Raw genomic sequence first — 19,312 nt, forward strand, 5'->3', positions numbered from 1 at the left:
TTGAAAAGCTTATGGAAATCTCCTGGGGAAGAGTAAATTATATTTTCTTTGAATTTAAGAGACAAGGATTCTTAAAGATTGCTTTTTTAGGTGAGGATTTTCACTATTTTCTATGCTAATTTAGGCTTATACATTTAACCAAATATGTAGGTGTAGTTTGTGTTGACAGCCTAATTTATGCACAGCCATTCCGCCATCTCTGCCAGCATGCAAACATTTTGTATTTGTTTTTTAAAGGGTGGAAAATGTAATTATGCTGAAGCCCAGACAAGTTTGCTGCAGATTTGTATGTCCGGAAAATGTATTATGCATGTTGTCGATTTGCTTAAATATTTGATTTTTACGGACAGGAATTAATGGCCATGTTGTCAGAAGGTGTTTTCTGATAGGTATAATAAAAAAATTACATTTCAAGCGCATAAATATGTAATATTTATGATTACCATCTATTAGTTTAATATAAGTCTAAAAACTGCGGAAAATATTATATATTTCAGAATTTAAAGTCACAAAATTTTCCCATCAACGATATGCTTTTAAAATTAACTGTATCGGGAAACCTTGTTCCACTCAACGTCCAACTTAAATTTCCAAAAAATTCGAAAACATTGAAATTCCATTTCCACATTAAAGCTTTTGAACGAAGAGGGAAAAATTGAACATTTTTCGGGCCCCTATACACACACACACAGAGTGCGACATATACGCACAGCTCGTTCATAATTCACGTGACAGAAGGAGGCACCGAAAGCGCCACAAAGCCCACTCAGTGCTTCTTTCGAAAGAGACCTGAAAGTAATCACTTCCGCATCCTTGGACATGCTTGTGGCAAGCTCAAGGCTGCCGCTACTGCGGAAATTGGGAAAGGGTTGACCTTCGTTTCATGCAGATTTGGCTGCGGTGACAGTGGGTGCCGGACGAACAAAGCTTGTTCAATATAATGTTTATGACAAATGACCTGAACAACGGCCCTGAAGATTCTCTCCTCTTAATTTGTTCGCGGCTAAAGTTACGCAGCTCGCGATGGAACGAAGATGGATATGTCTTCCAGCTAATCACTTGCCGCATCGTTGCCATGGATTTTGCGGGTTCCTCCGGCTGGACACATTAATCAGCTTATGGCTGATCAATCAATGCTGCAGTCCAAGGAACTGTAAAAGGAGAAAAACACCAGCTTAAGGCTTAATCTAAGAGTTTGTTTTTTTTTTGCACGGTATTTGTGGGGTATGAATTTTTACGTATAGGTATATTCCAATCTTATGGATGTTTTTAGTGCTAAATAAAAATGAAAAGCCAAAATGTATATGAAATAAAAAATAGATATTTTCTTTTCGCAATGGAATTTAAAAATTTCACCAATAAATACTCTTTTCTCAGTATCAGTAACAGATATTGATACTATTGATACTGATCAAGAATATATATACAGTTTATGAGGTCAAAAACTCTTCCTTTACTCTTTGGGAGCCTGTCACACAACAGAGTAGCGGGTAGTCCATATTCGTTTTACTTTCACACTATTCTTACTTGTTTCCCTCAATTTTCCGTGAGAGTACACAAAACGTAGTTGGAGCTGCAGAAGCAGAGCTGAAAGAGGAATAAGTTTTACTACTACTACTTACCAGCATTTTTCTTTGTCTGTTGGTGGTTCAGGTGTTGTGGCTGGGATAATGACAAAGTTGTTTTCCGCCCTCATACTTATTTTGTTTGCCTGGCTTTTGGCCCCCGCAAAGTTTGTTAGTCATACTCCTAGTACCTCCCACTCTCGCGCAGTTTGGTATGTGGGTAGGGATTTGTTAGTAGGAGCAGCTGTTGCATTAAGAAAAAGCATCCAGCCAGCATGGCGTATGAGCGATGTAGGAGGGCTTTGTAAAAGGAAACCTGATGCAGTTGGTGAGTGGAAATAGAGATTTTATCTTAACGATGCTTTAAATTATTGTTCTTGTTCTAGCTTAACTTTCATCACAATATTCTGGGAAAGAGGGGTCCTTACTACTCTTCTTACGGCCCAATATTCTGCTGAACACTCATTTAACTTTAACTTAACCTTCAGAAAAGCTCTGGCAGCCAGGGGTTCCGCAAAATAATAATCACAAATAATTAAAGCTGCCTCCATAACAGACAGTTCAAGCACCTTTCATCAGGGGGGTTGCCCAGATGGAGGGGATTTCCAGGATGCTGGTGGCGAAAACCATCAGTTAAAGGGAGGCTGATTGTCTGGTGACTGTTCTCTGGGGTAGACTGCACTCAGCACAACCACGGGACACCATCAATTGAAACCTTTTCACTTTCATTCTGCTTTAACTTCCTGTCTGCTTTTAGGATGGATAAATTAAATTTGTGTGTGTTTTCTGTAATTAATTTCATTGACCCAAGCGGCACTCAAGCAAACAAAATTCCACGCCTGACTTCGCTTTCCATTCAGCTTAGTGTAGCCAACAATTTACAAATATACCCTTTTTAAGGAGGAAACGGATGACAATGGAATATGCAAGCCTTAAATTAGAGAATGCTTTTTCGGGGGGCAATTTCATTGGCCATATGTGTGTGAGGCATTCGTTTGTGACAGGCATTTAAAGTGGCCAAGAGAGAGAGCGAGTGCGACCCATACCAATTAGCACAGGAACTGTCAGCTATGGCCAACTCTCAGGCACGTGTATTTGATGGCCAACAAGCCACCAGCAAAATAGCAGAAAAAAACTTTCCCACACAAGACATAAATCTTCAGTTCGGGCCCAGACTGAGGCCCGTCAGCAACAGGCCTTGCCTGGCCCAAAGCCGCAGATGAGCAGCAGCCAGAAAAGGGACATCCAAACGTTTTGACAGATAACATGAACCGCAATTTGGTTTCAACTAACGTTCGGTTTGTACACTTTTTCTGGTATTGCAATTTAAAATATAATAGGGTGACATTTTTCCTGTTAGAAACAGAAGTTAAAGGATGTCAAAGTTGGAAAAATGCTGAGCTCTGCTCGGCAAAAGGCAATGTGTATATGCTGATAATTAAGTGTGTCTTTTTTGAAAAGATTTAGCCCACAACTTTATTCTTTTTACATAAAACCTTGTAAACTTTTGAATTGTTTACAATTTTTGGTTGATGTTTTTCCTGGTATTTTAGTTTTTAAGGTTGTCAAAGTTTTAATAACGACTATCATTGCTCTCCTAGAAAATTAAGAAAAATATTAGAGGAATGAAGTACAGTATTCGAAGCTAAAATAATTATTTTTATTAATTTATGAGTATGAAGGTTGTCATACATTTCCGGTTATAGATTTTTTCTTGGGAGTGCAATTACAAATTTTTCAGGTTACATTTTTCCTGGAATGTGAACTTGAGCGAAAACAGGATGTGGTCAAAGTTTTTAAAGCTGTTTAAATGACAATATTTTCTGCTATGCAGGGTTTTCTTGGATTTGCAATTTCCACCGCTATTAGAATTCTTATAACAGTTTCAACTATAAGTAAAAGGAAGTAAGGCCTTGAAACGTAGTCTCATTACTTGGTTGAACCAAGTCAAGAGACTATTCGTGTAAGGATATGGTCTGAAAATTTTAATTAATGATAGAAAACCAATAAACGGAAACAAAAATGAGTATTTAATGGTTATTCCATCATTTCATCATGCCATCTATGTATATATTTATATATTCCTTAGAGATTTCCCTTTATTCCATCGCTCATCTTTGCCTGCTCATGTTGGCTTTAAGAAGTCAATTAAACTTGACAGGGCAACGGATAGACCAATGCGTGAATCACGGTCAGAAGAGCCCCTCTCTTTCGTTTTACCCTAAAAACATTCTCACTCAGCAAAAACCCAACCCAACCCATTGAGGAAGAAGAACAATAGACGAGGGAAAACATTCATCTCGTTCACACAAAGCATTTGCCATGACTGAGCACTACACAATATTGGTCTGCTTCCAGCTCGGATTTGGATTGTTAATGTGGGATATTATACTACACATTTATTTATACGAGTATGTGCATGTATTCTGTGATGGAAATTAATATAATTTTTAATTAAACGAGCCGAAAGGAACACGAAAATTTCAAAGTCTGCACGTGACTGGGCGAACATTTTCCATTTCCCCCACAAAACACAAAAAATTACTCACACACAGAGGAATACTCTGGAGGGAAGGAGCGTTGTTAAAAAGCAATTGAAATGCTATAGAAACTGGCATTGGAAATCCCCAGGAGTAGAGTTGAGTCTGACATTGCATTGACCTTTGGCAAATACCAAAAATTCGTTAGAATCAATAATTAAATAGAATGAATGAAAAAACGCAATATATATGTTGACGAAAAAGTAGTCACAAATGACCAGTGAATGGAAGAAGAAAAGAAAATTAAGGCGATTGGAGAGCAAACACCATTGAGCGTGTTCCATGCACCAAGTACTTGCCAGGCTCCACGGCATCCATAGCTCCCCAAAGGAGACTCTGCCAGAGTCCTGGCATAGACAAATGGCAGGCGGCGGGGAATATGAGCGACCGAGAAGTGCGAAACAATTGCGTGCTAAACGCCAAAAACGTCAAAGTAACACAACAAAAAAATGGAGCAATGAGGCAGTAAATGAAAAGATAAATGGCAAAAGCTGCTACACAAAGGGGGCACATTGGGGACTAGAGAAACGGGGAAAAACAGAACTCAATGAAAGTTGACTTGGCCTCATTTCGTTTACAATTCTGACAGGGTTCAAGGGTATATGTAGAAATGTATATACCTTCGATTTTTAGGAGTATCTAAATACATACGAGTATAATCCATTAGAGTACTAGACATTTTGAGCGCACACTTGTACAAGACTTTGGTAAATCTAATCTAACAAGATGTACGGGCATTAGTCTACAGTCCCATCTGAGGCCATAGAAATATTGAGATGAGTGGCGCCAAAAAATTTCTTTGCTACACGCTTTTGAAAGTGGTAATTTCCTAATTACAAAACAATAATACTTTTCAAATTTTTGGTTATTTTAAAATAGCTAAAGGCGCACATAACATGAACCATCGATTGATAATCGTTTTCCACACGTTTATCATAAATAAATGGTTGATAAACGGCTTACAACTGAGTTCGAAATTCGTATTCTCTTGTTTACTCGTACTTCAAATGAATTATCCAAGAAATCTCTTTAAGTTTTTTTTTTTGTGTATTTCGGCGCCCAATAAGAAATTACTTTGGGACTCAAAATATATACGGACCATCCGAAATTGTGAAATCATTAAACAAAAATTCTGCTTAGGTTTTTAGAAGTTTTTTTTTATTATTATTAATTTTGTTGTTTTTTTTTTGTTGAAGTTTTATTACAAATTGAAAGTATCAGAACATGTATGGATATATGGCGTAGCCGAATGTTGGATGTGGTTTGGCAGTTATCCATATCCATGTTATCCTATAGAATCATTCAAAAAACATTAATAAATTCATCCGTTTACAGTTTTCAAAATGTTCTCGCTCTCCGCGACAGAGACGTTTGTGTTTTACAAATACAAATAGTTACATAAATATTCATAATTTTAGCATCTAAAAATATACAAAAAAGGAACAATTTATGGCACCCATTTACCGTTCGATGGTTCTATTTCGGAAGGGTGGTCATAAGATTTTATGCTTTTATTATAATAAATGTAAATCGATTTTTTTTTTCATATACTTGCACTTAAAAAATAAGACATGATCTTAAATTGAGAAAATAAAAATTATAGAAAGAGTTTGATTCGGTTTTCATTTCTTCTTTTTTATATCGTTTTAACTACGGGAAGTGTGCACTTCTTTTTGGCAAAAGTTAATAGAACCCCCAGCATAAGCTCTGGGAGGATGTTCATCCCAGGGGGGATCTTGCAGTTTTGAAAAAATTCAAACGTTGTTGGAGGATATTAAGACTACGGAAAGGGTTTTACACCTTTTGCTACTTTGGACTAGGATTTCCAGCTCTTCGGAAAGTCTAAAGTCGTTGTTTTTGGGGGCCCCTTGTGATGCATTCGTTTTTGTTGTTGTTGTTCAAGTTGCAGTGGTTTTAGTTCGTTGTTTCGTTCGTTTACAAAATTGAGCGGTGTGCTGTGGGGGAGTGAGATAATACGAATGTTTTAATACAAATGTTCAACATATTTCTAAATAAACACATAATAATAGTTGCAAGAAATACGTGGCGTGCAAAGAATTGAGCAAATAATGTTGGCTACATATGTTAAATACAATTTTTAAATAATGTTTAAAGGGTTTCAAGAGTTCAAGAAACTGTTTAATTAAAAGATTTTAGTTTTCTTCAATTTTAAATAGTATTCGATTTTACAAAAAAGCAGTTTTCATAACTGGTGAACACCTTTGCATATTATTCACATACATACTTTCTATATCTAGTATATGTTATCAACTCTACGTGGTGCGGACTACTACTAATACAGGGTACTACAGGGTTCATTTTAATGGAGGGCTCGGGTTCTGGGTGTGGACACTACATGTCAATGGCGTAGCTTCTTGAATGAACAAATTTTACTGTGGGGTTTTTCACATGCTTCGATTTGTTGTGTTCTTTTTCTTACCAATTTGTTTCTTTTTCTTACAGTTCGTTACATGTAATTTATGTAAAATTAAGTACAAAAAAATTACAGAATTGCTATATGATTGATATAGCGTCGCTTTTGTTATTATAGCTAACGATTTTTGTGATATTGAATCTATTTGTTTGTTCGAATTTAGTATATATCCTCTGCCTCAGCTGTTTATGACAATTAAAATGTAAATAAAATATAAATAATAAAGTTAAAAAAGAATTGTAAATGTTTTTGGGGTATCAAAAAGTTTATCTAAAACATGAAAGAAAGTTGAACGTTTAATCCCAAATGGTTCTTCCTTGTAAACAAAGTTTCTTATGGAAAAACCAAATGAGATTAAATATATAAATTTTTTGAACTTAATGGAAGTTTATTTCTCTCATGCCTTCGTGGGGATCTGCTAAGTGCTCTCTAAGGGGATCGTTTACCAATTAAAAAATATGTACAATTGTTTCTATATACAGCACGGGTCTTAGCAATTCCATAAGAACCAAATATATAATCAGAAATTGGCTACAAGTTTGCTAATTGGTAAGACCCAAATGCAAAACCCAATCCAAGCTCTTGAAAGAAGAGGTGACTTACGTGTCAAGGGTCTAGCGGGGTGCTTGGACCACAAGTAGCGATTCTTCACCGGCGACAAGTACGAATCGCGGGCCACGGGGCTCGAGCCACGTGGCACCGAGGTAGCACGGAACGGCACCAGATCATCCACATCCCACCAGAAGGGATCGCGCACAATCGAGGAGATTGGCAAGTTGGGGCTGGGGCTCAGCAAATCCCTGAAGCGGTTGCGTGGATGGAAGATTGGAAGTCCTATTTGTTGTTGTTTCATATGGTAGCATAGTCGTCATAGTTGTGGGTATTGTTGTGTGTGTGGTGCATATTGTGGGGTATACGAGTACAATCGGATGTTGTAGATTTTTTTCGATTTGGTTTTGGGTTTGGTATTTTTTGATTGGTTGTTGTTGCAATGTATACAAGAAGAGCAGAAAGAAAAATATTTTTTGTTTTTTCTATGGTTTTTTAAACTAAAATAAAAGTAAATCAAACAAAAAAAAAAAAGAACAACGCTTTAACAAACAGTAATTTTTGATATTTTCCATGCGTATGTTGGGGTTTCGTTGTGGAAAATATACCAAGGGATTTCGATGCCAAATAAATAGGAATAGGACTCAATGATATAAAAATATGTGGATAGATATAGATATAGATAGACAAGATAAATAGAGATTTATAAAGTGAGAGAGAGAGATACATGTTTATAGAGAGAGAGAGAGAGAAATGGCAGGCGCTACGGTAAGCATATCGATAAGCCAACCAGTTGGGGGAGAATGTGGGGTTCTGGTTCTTCTTACAAGAATGCAAATCGGTTCAACAAAGCTTTACATGGTCTTTGAAACCGTTTCGATATTGGATTTCATGTACATTGATTCGTATTGAATCGATTTGCATTCGTAGACTCAAAGCACGGCGCTTACGCTTTGGGCACAACTGTACTACTTTATGCTGATGCTGCTGCTGGTACAGAACACGACATACATATACGTACACCAGTGCGCTGACGAAGCCAAAGGAGTGGAAATAATTTTGACAAATTATAGAGCCGTACGCACACACACACACGTGGAGTGTGGAGGAGGCGAACGCATCACGAAAAATATGGCAATCATTTTTCAACACGTTCGCTGCCCATTATCATCACCTCCATCATCGTTTGGTTTGGGTAGCGCGATTCGCTTTTCGGGAGGCAACAGAAGCCGACAAAAAATAGTCAAATAAAATTCAACAACAACACGCAACTTTCGCCTCTTCTTGCACCAAAGACAAATTTGTTCTTTTTTTGGTTGGTTTTTGAGGTTTGGGGAAAGATAAAGTGAAATTTGGATTTTTACCCTCAGCATCGTAGGCGACTTCGGTGGAACGGGGTCCCCAGCGACCGGCTTTGACAGGAGTGGGACTTGGCGAGCCGGCGCGCTCAAAAATGCCTAAATGCCGTGTAGCAGCAGCCGCCTCGGCTGCCACCGCACCGGCCTCGGCGATCGCGGGCAACTTACTTTCAAAGAGTTCATCCAAGGGCTCCAGCGAGCTGGCCCTGAAGCTGGGACGCGTGAACGGGGCCAAGCTGGTGGCACGGTCGAACACCGAGGGTCCGCGACGGGGCACGCTGCCCTCGCGGTTCCAGTACACTGGCTCGGGCACATAGGGCTCGCTGCCGGCGCGTGTGCTGCGCGTGGGACGGAACGGCGAGGCCGAGCGACGAGCTGCAAGCAAATGTCGATAGAGCGATCAGTAATACTCCATGGAAATCCAACTAATCCTGCAGAGAGAGGCTGTGCTTGGGTACTGGGAACTCTCGAAAGAAAGCTTATGTTTTCTGAGAAATATTTGAATAGCCTTTAAAAGTCTTTCAACTATTTTCATCATGGGTTTTTGCATTATTAGTTCATCTCTTTCTGGGTAAATGACTTTCAAAGTTTGTGATCTCAATCTCCGTTGTGAACCTAGCAAAAGACTGAGAGAGAGTTCCCTCCCAATATACTTACCAGCAGAAAAAACAATCACCAACCCAACGTTGAAAGAAATATTGAAATATGTAAATGGAGAACAATCAACAATACTAAACAAAATACATAGTACAAAATTACACAATACTGTGGGCACGAAACACGAATACAAAATCGGTAATTACATATTGGGAGGAATTCCAGAAAAAATTCAATCGTTCAATTGTCTGCCAAGAAGAAGGAGAACATGGAACATAGAGTTTGTTTTCATTTGACAATTCGTTAAATATTTCATTTGTGTTTTGCATATTGGTTTTCTTTTAGTTTTTAGAGTATATTTTAGGATAATTTTTAGAGAGTATTTTTTGGCAGTTTATTTACAGGCACCGCACAGTGTAATGTGAATTTCTATGCTTTGATTTTAGTAGTGAGACGAGAAAGACAAGACGAGAGACGACAGCGATCTGGACAAGGATTCAGACATTGACAGATTAATATCGAAATGCAGATGATTTGTTAGAGAATTAAAGACCAAAAATCGAATCTCCTGGATGAGAAATAGTTCCAAAAACACACATTTTCTTCATTGGTATTAAATATGTTTTTTTTTTTTTATTATTAATTATGGTTGGTTTCTTGTTTTTTTAAAGTAATTTGAGGATCAAAAAGAGTGTTCTTTGTTCGGGGGATTTGCCAGCGGGCTACTGTGGGCTCGACAAGTTGATTTAGCGCAAAAAGGTAGGCTCTTTCTATGGTACAGCAGCTGTTAGAAGAAAGGCTTAAGATTATTTCAGGGGCTGTATGGATGGGGATGGGTTGTTGGTTTTATATATGGCAAATGGTTGAATGGATGGATAGATGGGAATCGTTAAATATATTTAATGACTAAAATTAAAATTAGAATTTGTTTTTTTTTTATAAATGTTTTGTTGGTGGTTTTATTACGTTTGTTTTGGCTGTTGTTGTTGTTGATTTTGTATAAGTTAAAAATTAAAATAAAGCATTTTTATATAAGTATATATATATATCATACAATGAAACATTTAACGAAATATTCAATCGATTGCGACTATTGCTGGGGGTTCGGGGTTGGTTCCTTTTTACAGACAGAAAGAATATACTCGTATCGGTGGTTGGTACAATTAATTTTCGTTTCGTTTAAGTTTAACAATTTCTGCATTTAAATTACAAGAGTCTTACTAAGTGCTAAGCAAACAAAAGTGGATATCACTTTAACCATTTATATATGTATTTTTTCTCTAACGCTCAGCGCTTCAAACTTTTATAGCTGCAAAAATATAGGTTTAAACAAAATTTCGATTAAGACACAAAGTCTGCAAAAATGTTTTTTTTTTTTGTTGTTTTTTGTTGGTGGCTGAATTTGAAAAAATTTCGTTGAGTTCGTATTTGATGTTAAATTTGATTTGCTATTTTTTTTGTTTTCTAAATGTTTGTAGATTTTGTTGTTGTTCGTGCTTACATTTTGTAATTAATCATAATTTTTCGTTGATGTTGTTGTTGTTGTTGTGGTGTTGTTTACTTTTTTGCTGTTGATGTTGGTGTTGGTTTTTTTTTGGTTTGGATTTGTTTTTGATTTTAGTAAATGTCTTTTTTGTCCTTACCCTTGTTGAGCTCCGCCAGCAGCTTGTCCTCTGGCTCATACTCCAAAGGCACCAGAGAGTTGGGTGTGAGTGGCTTGTCCCTCAAGTAGAGACCGTAGCGAGATGGGTATCTGTAAAATAATAAAAACAATTAATTATCTGAGAAAATATATGGTCGGGACGGGAGACCCACCTGCGCTCGATTTCCTGCATGCGCTTCAGATGATCATTCCAGGCCTTCTCTGCATCGTAGTTGGCTGGAACTGTTAGCCGAAGAAAAATCATTAAAATTAGTCATAATTTGGTTAAAACATAGACTGAAGCATTCAAAAAAAATATTGAAAATAAAACAACAAAAAAGGTGGCTTACAGAAAGTATTCTCTTGAAAGCTTGGGCTCACACGACGTATGCGCAATATTTGATACATACGCAATCCCAGAAAGCAAGGTTATCAAAAGCAAAAGCAGCAAATAGCAAATAGAATAGAAAAGGAATCGGGTAAATAAATATTAAGAAAGCCATATCTTAGGAATGATAATGCCAAATGCTGGATGAAATGCGGATTTTAGTGGGGGCTTATATAAAAATGGAGTTCATAGCAAACCCTGTATGGAGCCGATGCATGGATGGATGGATCGATGGATGGAAGCACCACAAAGAGAGCAAAATTCGTTTCAAATTATTCGTTTATTTCACACACCAAAACATACAGATGTAGTATTTTTATGTATACTCAATCTAAATCATTCTCCGACTATGATAATTCATCTAAATTCTACACAAAATCCTTTTCACTAAATTTAAGTTGTCTTTTTGCCTAGAGAGAACAACAAATATGTATTGTATATATACTATATTTGAATATATATCGAGAGAGAGTGCGCATAAAATATCAAATAGATATATATCGCTCGGATATATATGTGTATTTATTTTGACGACATACATTTATGTATATTCTGAAACATTTATGAAAGAGAGAGAAAGAGAAAACAAACAATTGGTTAGTCCAAAAAAAAACGGAAAAACAAAACTATAATTTAGGCGAACGGGGGTGTACAGGTCGAAACATGTTGAGGGAGGGGAAATGGAGAGCTACTGCCTGTATCTATGTGTGTGTGTGTGTGGAATATCTGAAAAAAAAATACAAGACAACTCTTTATATGTCTGGGTGCCGGGGATCTGCTCTTTGAGGGCCGCCACAGTCATTTGATCCCAGAGCACGCACCAAAAAATTGAGTCAAAAATTGCTCCGCCTATATACCTGATTCCGATATACACTCTCACAGAAATATAGCACATCCATGCAGCATCTGCCTTTGTGTGTGCCCATATGAGCATGTGTAAAATTTTGTAGGTCTTTTTGCCAAAAATCAAACACAAATACAATCACGACGATACGATACGGTACGAAACGAATCTTTCATTGACGTAATACTGTTTTAGCTTTTCTGCGCTGGCATTTTATTTTATTTTTAAAATTATGAAATCATAGCGCCCACAAAGAGCATCGGGAATCGGAATAGGTATAGGAAAATATTGTTAAATGATGGCAGAGCTGAAATATTCAAGGTGTTTGTCAAAAGCTGTTTGTGGCAGGAATGATTGCGGCATACGAGTATGAGGCATGATTGAGATGACATGACTCGTGTGAATTGGCCAAACTGATTGATGGCGCATCGAAGGGTGATAGAAAACCAAAAGAGCTTATGCCAATCGGTTCAACCGAAGCCTTATATAACCTTGCAAGCTGCAATCAGGTGATGCTCACACCTGTCTGGCTGCTATATATTTATGGTACATGGGTGGTCGAAAGAATCTCCTGATTTTGCCTGATTTTCTTTTACGATATTTTGAGGAATATGTTAAGTTTTATATCTTTTTGTGAAAGCTGTATGATTATCTTTTTACGCTGACATTGTACGAGTTGAGATTGAGTTTGTTTTTAAGGAAGTAAACAAATTCCTATTTGATTTGATTGGGAGTTCCCTCAGCAATAGATAGATATTTTGAAAGATAAATATATTTCCCTTTAGTTAAACGGTAAAATATCAAGCAGTTTTTGAGATATAAAATGAAGTTTTTGCCAATTTTCTATCAATACCGGACAGACACAGCTGCTTGTTTACATCAGGATCAAACAAATAATGCAATTTAGAAACTTCCATAAAGATTATTGTCACTTGCAAGGCCATAGTGGAGAGTAAATGCTTCTCAGGCAAAACAATTCTTAGCTGTGTGTTGAAGTTATTGGCGGGGATTTGCATAGGATGACGAATTCCCATTTATTGGATTTCCGGACTTACTTGTGCGGCTGTAATGATGATCGTAGATGGCGCGTGGCGAGTAGCCATAGGTGTCGCGGCTCACGGGCAGATATCTGTAGCCAGAGGACTGGACGCGCTCGTTGGCCGTGGCAGGCTCATCATAGATGCTCCTGTAGGTGGGATTGTCCAGGTATGCGCTGTAGGGACGGGATGCCCGTGGCGTCTCGTGGGCACGGATATCCTCAGAGCCTATAAATACACGCAGATACCATACCCCTGTGTGTTAGTTCATTGCTTTTCAAATATTTCAGCTATTTCCACTATTTGGCTCAATGCCAGCCAAAGCACAAAATAAAGTTGATTTCTATTTTGTTTCTATCATATACTCGGACACGGATACTCGGATACACGGATACATGAACGACATAGGAATACATCTATGTATATTTTTTGGGTGTGAGTTTTTGCTTTTGTTTGAGGCCTGCTCAAATATTTCACTCTATATATTTCGGACTGCGAAAAAGCTCTCTAGCAAGTGAGCGTGGCTAAGTATATAGCCTGGCTGATATGACACCTGCCAAAAGAAATAGATTATATATAGAGGAGAAATATAGAATCTTTTCTATATGGGCCAGGCTATTTGCGTAGCCGTAGCCTCCTCTCTGCTTGCTATTTTTGTAGGCTAAAGTCAAAGATCTAAATCATTATTTATTGTAGGATGTAGCATGTTCCTTCTTAATGGGATAATGGTTACTTACCCTTCAGGGATCTAATGTAAGACTGCCAGAACTTGGCCTTCTTGCTGGGGCTCTCATTGCGCCCAATCATTTCCAAATGGTTCTTGAACATTTTGATCGATTTGTTTCTGTTCTGTTCTGTTCTGTTCTGTTCACGAATTATTCGTTGAACTCGTTCGCTGCAAACAAAGTTGGAGAGAAATTCGTTTTTAACTATTTTCCCATTTCAAATTTATTTCAATTTTCCGAAAGAGTTTTTCTCGTTGCTCTCTCTTTCTCTCTTTCGCCTGAGAAATGTCAGCACGCACAATCTTTTTTCTCTCGTTTTCGATTCAGTTTGGATTGGATTTTGGCTCGGAAAGTCTCTCAGTTCGAAAATAAACAGACTGTGTGCCACTTTAGAGCAGTGCAAAGTTTATAAAATATATACATATATAGTATATCTAATAAAATACCAGACAATCTCACAAGATCAATCTCACTAAAAATAAGTTGATTTTTTTGGTTCAGTTTTTTGTTTCAAATACATAAAAAATGTCACACTTGGATGTATGAGAACTGGCATAAAGCTATCTTCTAGATATCTATTTTTCTGTATCTGTGAGTGAGAGTATCTGTGTATGAGGTGCAGCTAAATTTTATTTTATTTTTAAATGTCCTTGAGTTTAATTTGTTCTTTATTTTTGTCTGGCTTTCGTCTGAATTGACTTGCTTTAAAAAAGTTTTAATTGAAAAATCTTCAACAAATATTGGAAATTCTTCAGCATTTTCCACTTAAAGTTTTTCTTTGTTAGGGTTTCACTGCACACAAATTCTGCGAATAATTTTAACACTTTTCGGTATCAAATGTCATTGAGGGTCGTGGCCTCTTATGTAATCGTTGAGGTCTTTGAATTTTAAATTCTGTTTTATTCATAATTCGCTCATAATTCCATCATTTGTCAACAGAAATGAGTTTTATTCACTTTAAGTCGGTGATAATTGCACTTGAGTGTGTTTTAATCAATTTGAATTGATTTCATTTGATTCGAATTGATATTTATTATTTACTTGTATTTATTAAGAATTCTTTTCTTTTTGGTTGGATTTTCAGTTGGCTTACAATTTAAAATTACTCCTAAAAAATAGCGATCTATCCTCAACGAAGAATTTTTTCAAACTGCAAACCCCAAGAAAATTCGCCTCACCAATTTTACTCGTTTCAGACTTTTGCCATTTCGTTCCGGCCCCAAAAAGCACTGCGCATTCCTTTACGGCGTAGGTTGCTCTACATGTGTGTCCGCATCTGTGTGTGTTCTGCATCTGTATCTGTGTAAAAGCTTCGAATGATCAGTTATGGGAAAAGCTTTCTGATAGATAGTGTGGTGGCTGCCACTGCGCCCACTCATTGTTTTGCGAAGGCCCAAAATCGAAAATTCTATGACGCTGGCGATGATCGTAAAATGAAAGCCAACCAAATTAGCCCACATATAATCCCATGTTTCTTAAACAATATCTACACAATTTATTGTCGTTTCTTGTAGATTTTATATACATATTTTTTATCATGTTAACTTTCTCATTTTGTTGCACTTCCTGAATGGTCAAAGGAAGTGCGTCAATTGTGGTATTGAATTATTCCCTGAACTCTGCACTTTTAATAATACAAAAATTTAGCAAATTATCTAAAAACATAATTTGCCATTTTCATTCGGAAATTCCCATTGGCTTCCCCTCTTTAAAGTTCCTTTGTTTTTGTGTTTTTGTGGAATGCACATTCAGTTTATTTGCTATTTTCTCTTCTGGTTATTTTTTCCATTAGCTCGAAGTTAGTTTCCCGGTAATGGAAAAGCCATTTTCACCCACATGCCTTCGACGAATAAATAAACAATTCTCTAAGAAACAAAAGCACCTTGAATAAATGAATCTTTGATGATAGTTCCATTTTGATAAAATGGAATTGGATTATAAAATAAAGATGCACGAAAAATGATTATTTGAACAATTTCTTCATGGAAAATAATATACATTTCAAATCATTGACCAAAGAATATTAATTTGTGGTTTTTCTAATTATACGTAGGTATATAGTGGCAGTTAAGAGACTCTTTAAACTATATATATGGATATTTCGGATGCCCTCAATATCCATTCTCCGATCCGCACATCTTCTTCCAAATACTGTTCTCTGCAAACTCCTGCCCATAATCCTGATACCCTCTCTCAAAGAGTATAAAAGCCTTCCCACGTGCTGCAATACAATATATTCCAAATATCCGAATTCCTCTAAAATTGTTTATACAAAGACAAGAAAATATTCCCCAACCAGCTACGATTACAACAAGCAGGGTTGAAGGGCAAACCGCTTCCGCCTTGGGTGGGAGTACATATGTTCCTATTTTTAGAGTATATTTCCATTGAGATCGCTTTGACCTTTCCATCTTTGGATCATGTGGATCGGCTATACAGAGGTTCCTGGTGGGTGTCCATCTCGAACCAAAGCATTCAAGGCCGAATGCAAGTTAACGTACCCAATTCCATTGAGCTCTTATACGAGTTGTAAACAATCTTTGGCTTTCCAAAACGAAAACAATTTCAATCTTGGGCCTCCGCCTAATTGATTTCTAAGATGTACAATCTCAAGCGCCCCCGCCGCAATCCCAATCTTTGACACTCGCCTAAATGGAAAACCAATGTTTGCCCACACCCGGCTTCTCATAAACAATCTCACTCCCGGCTTTCTGCAGATCCTGCACTTTAGGCCTTTTACAGTTCTCTCTTTGGATGACGAAATCCAATACTCGGGATGGCGAAATCAATTGAAATGTTTATAGAAAAATGATTCCCGAAAGGGATCAACGATGCAAAGATCAGAAAGTTCAAATCAGTCTTGATCCAGCAGCGACACCGCAAAGTCTAGCTAAATATTAAGATCGCGCAATCCCTTGGCCCGGAATTCCTTTGTGACCCTCTACTTAAATCTATATCAGTGAAGTTCGAAGTAAAATAAAAACTTTTTAAAAACACAATCCGCTACCGCAGTTGTTTAATTGGCGCCCAACGTGGGGCGACGTTGTCTAAAAAGCACCGAATGATAAAAGTGTTGCGTCGTGCCGAAACCCGAAGGACAATTAATTAATGGAATAAATCCTTCAAAATTAAAAACGCGGAGTGACTGTGTGATATAGATAAAAAAAAGTGAGATAAAAAGGAAACAAACCGGAGCTTAGGGTGTGCAAAAACAAATACAAATACAAATACAAATACAAATACAAATACAAATACAAATACAACGCAAAATACAAATAAAACAAAAAGCTAATCAAGGCAATTCGTAAATACAAAAAAAACCAAAGAAACCCAAAGTTTTTAAAAAAACAAAACCAACAAAACCGACAAAACCAAAATACAAAGAAAGTGAAACGATCAGCGAAGCCAAAGAAGGAAGACCCCCAGAAGACCCAGCTGAGCAAAGAAATTTAAGAAGGAAGACCCGTTCGAAGATCTGCCAAACTAAGAAGGACGACCCCTACCGGATATTTCGTGAGCAAGAGTTGTATTAATAAATATATAAGTTCAATTAGGATATATAAGATTATAAAAACTAACATATAAGAAAAATTAAAAGTGGATCAGCTAACTTTAGATTTTGAAAAACTAAAAATGATTAACTCTCAAGCAAGGACCGATCTCACAGCAGATCTGGTCAAACAATTGATAGCACTTCAAATTTCACAAGTACAAGAGCAAATTGTAAATTTAAAACAGCAAATAGAAACTAAATCCGATCAGGTATCGGATTATCAGGCAGAAACAATAGACGAGACAATAAGAGACGACACCACATTGAAGGTAATAGAATCCCTACCAATTTTTAATGGTGGATTAAACCAATATGTAGGATGGAGGGAAGCTGCAGAAACTGCAGTGAAGTTATATAAGAAAGGAAGTAAGCAATATTATATTGCATTAACAATTTTGAGAAACAAAATAACAGGACCAGCACATGACGCACTGACCAACCACGGGACAGTTCTAAATTTTGATGCCATACTTTCACGGCTTGACTTTGTTTACAGTGACAAGAGACCTATTTACATAATAGAACAGGAATTAAGCGTTCTCCGACAAGGGAACCTTTCAATTATAGATTTCTATAACGAGGTTAACAAGAAAATGACCTTGTTAATAAATAAGACAATAATGACTCACGGAAAGGACAGTGAGATCACCAAGGAATCAAATAAAAAAATTAGAGACAATGCCTTACGCATTTTTGTCACTGGCCTAAACGGCGGCATTGCTGAAATCCTATTTTCATTGAATCCCCCAGATTTACCGAATGCCTTAGCAAAGGTACAGGAATTGCAATCTAATAACATTCGGGCCCAATTTGCCTACCAATTCAGCGGTCCCAGAAATTCAGGGAATAATAATTTTAATACCTTAAGATTCAACCAACGACAACCTAGGACTAACAGTTCACCATTCGACCAAAAAAGGGATTTGCAGAGGAATAACATGTCTTGGGGACAACCCTATTTCTTGGGTAATAGACAACAAAATCAGGCCCCAGAACCAATGGAGGTAGACGAATCTATACAAATCCGGAACCGACAGAACAGCAATCAATTCAGGGGAAATAATAACAATAGAAATTATCGGGAGAATACTAACGGTTATTTTAGGAGAAATAATAACAATTATAGCCAAGCCCAGCATTTTAGGGCAAACGTAGTCCCGAATAATCAGTCTAACGACAATCCAGCGCAGAAACGAAAACTAAACGAAATGTCGGAACAACCGGCTAATAAAGCAATGAGGATAAATAACATTGAGGAGGATCATTTTTTAGATCAGCCCCCGAAGTAGGTCTGCCCTACCTAAAAAGAGTAGACAAAAAAATAAACAGAGAATTAAAAGTTTTGATAGATACGGGAGCAACTTCCTGTTATATAAAAAAAGGAATTTACGACAATAAAAATGAATTACCAATCTATAAGAAAGTTGCTACAGTGAATGGGTTTTCAATAATTAAATATTTCCATAATATAACAATTTTCAACACAAAGCAAGTGTTTTATGAAATAGATGGAATGGAGGCAGATTTACTAATAGGATTTAACCTATTAAAGAAAATCGGAGCGGTTATTGATACAGGAAAGGGGACTTTAAGTTATAAAGACAATGAGGAGAAACTAATATATGACGAGGTCCTTTCTTTAAACAAATTAACCTTTATAGAAGGAAAAACCATCCTTCCGTTGAAGGAATATATAATAAAAAAATATTTTGAAGAAGAAAAAGAAATGAAAAGCGATTCAGTAAAGGTAGAAGGAAGTTTATATAGCTTGGGATCAAAAAATCCTGAGCACGCCGACGAAGAATTATCCGTCAATAGTTTGGGATTCAAATATCCTGAGCCCGCCGTCGTTGAATTATCCGACATCCAAAGTTTTAATAGTTTGGGATTAAAATATCCTGAGCACGCCGTCGTTGAATTATCCGACACTAAAAGTTCGAATAGTTTGGGATTAAAGAATCCTGAACACGCCGTCGTTGAATTATCCGACAATAAACAATTTAAAAGTTTGGGATGCAAAAATCCTGAACGCGCCGTCGTAGAAATATCCGACATTCAAAATTATGCAAATTCTGAATTG

General features: G+C 37.0%; 2 protein-coding genes across 11 annotated transcripts in view; one reads left to right on the forward strand and one right to left on the reverse strand.

The window, feature by feature from the left end:
• LOC6591639 (soluble guanylate cyclase 88E) overlaps positions 1-19,312 on the forward strand; it is a 48,027-nt gene that overhangs the window by 13,175 nt on the left and 15,540 nt on the right. The gene's annotated exons all lie outside the window — the stretch shown is intronic.
• On the reverse strand, positions 5,552-13,849 carry LOC6591638. 10 transcript variants are annotated; one of them, XR_003408385.1, is made up of 8 exons: positions 13,692-13,849; positions 12,973-13,182; positions 10,859-10,928; positions 10,687-10,796; positions 8,453-8,821; positions 7,143-7,373; positions 6,546-6,721; positions 5,552-6,060 (listed from the first exon to the last, which is right to left on the reverse strand). XR_003408385.1 is itself a non-coding variant. In XM_026984462.1 (7 exons), exons 1-7 carry the CDS (start codon positions 13,780-13,782, stop codon positions 6,041-6,043), a joined length of 1,101 nt encoding a protein of 366 aa, XP_026840263.1. In that variant the 5' UTR covers positions 13,783-13,845; the 3' UTR covers positions 5,552-6,040. The 10 variants fall into 10 exon arrangements, 5 of the variants coding, with proteins under 5 accessions (XP_026840263.1, XP_026840265.1, XP_026840264.1 ...); XR_003408388.1 differs by having other exon boundaries at positions 8,615-8,821; positions 10,859-10,907; positions 13,692-13,844; XR_003408387.1 differs by having other exon boundaries at positions 8,615-8,821; positions 10,859-10,922; positions 13,692-13,844.

The sequence above is a fragment of the Drosophila persimilis genome, unplaced genomic scaffold (assembly GCF_003286085.1).
Source record: "Drosophila persimilis strain 14011-0111.01,24,50 unplaced genomic scaffold, DperRS2 tig00000000-arrow-pilon, whole genome shotgun sequence".
NCBI classification, from domain to species: Eukaryota; Metazoa; Arthropoda; class Insecta; order Diptera; family Drosophilidae; genus Drosophila; species Drosophila persimilis.

What these genes read in the sequence shown, in the direction of transcription:
- LOC6591638 (XM_026984462.1), bottom strand. Translation starts at nt 13,782, where the DNA reads ATGTTCAAGAACCATTTGGAAATGATTGGGCGCAATGAGAGCCCCAGC. An exon ending in ATGCAGGAAATCGAGCGCAG is followed by an intron (nt 10,797 to 10,858) that starts GTGGGTCTCCCG and finishes ATTATTTTACAG; the next exon opens with ATACCCATCTCGCTACGGTC. An exon ending in AGTCGCCTACGATGCTGAGG is followed by an intron (nt 7,374 to 8,452) that starts GTAAAAATCCAA and finishes AACAACAAATAG; the next exon opens with GACTTCCAATCTTCCATCCA.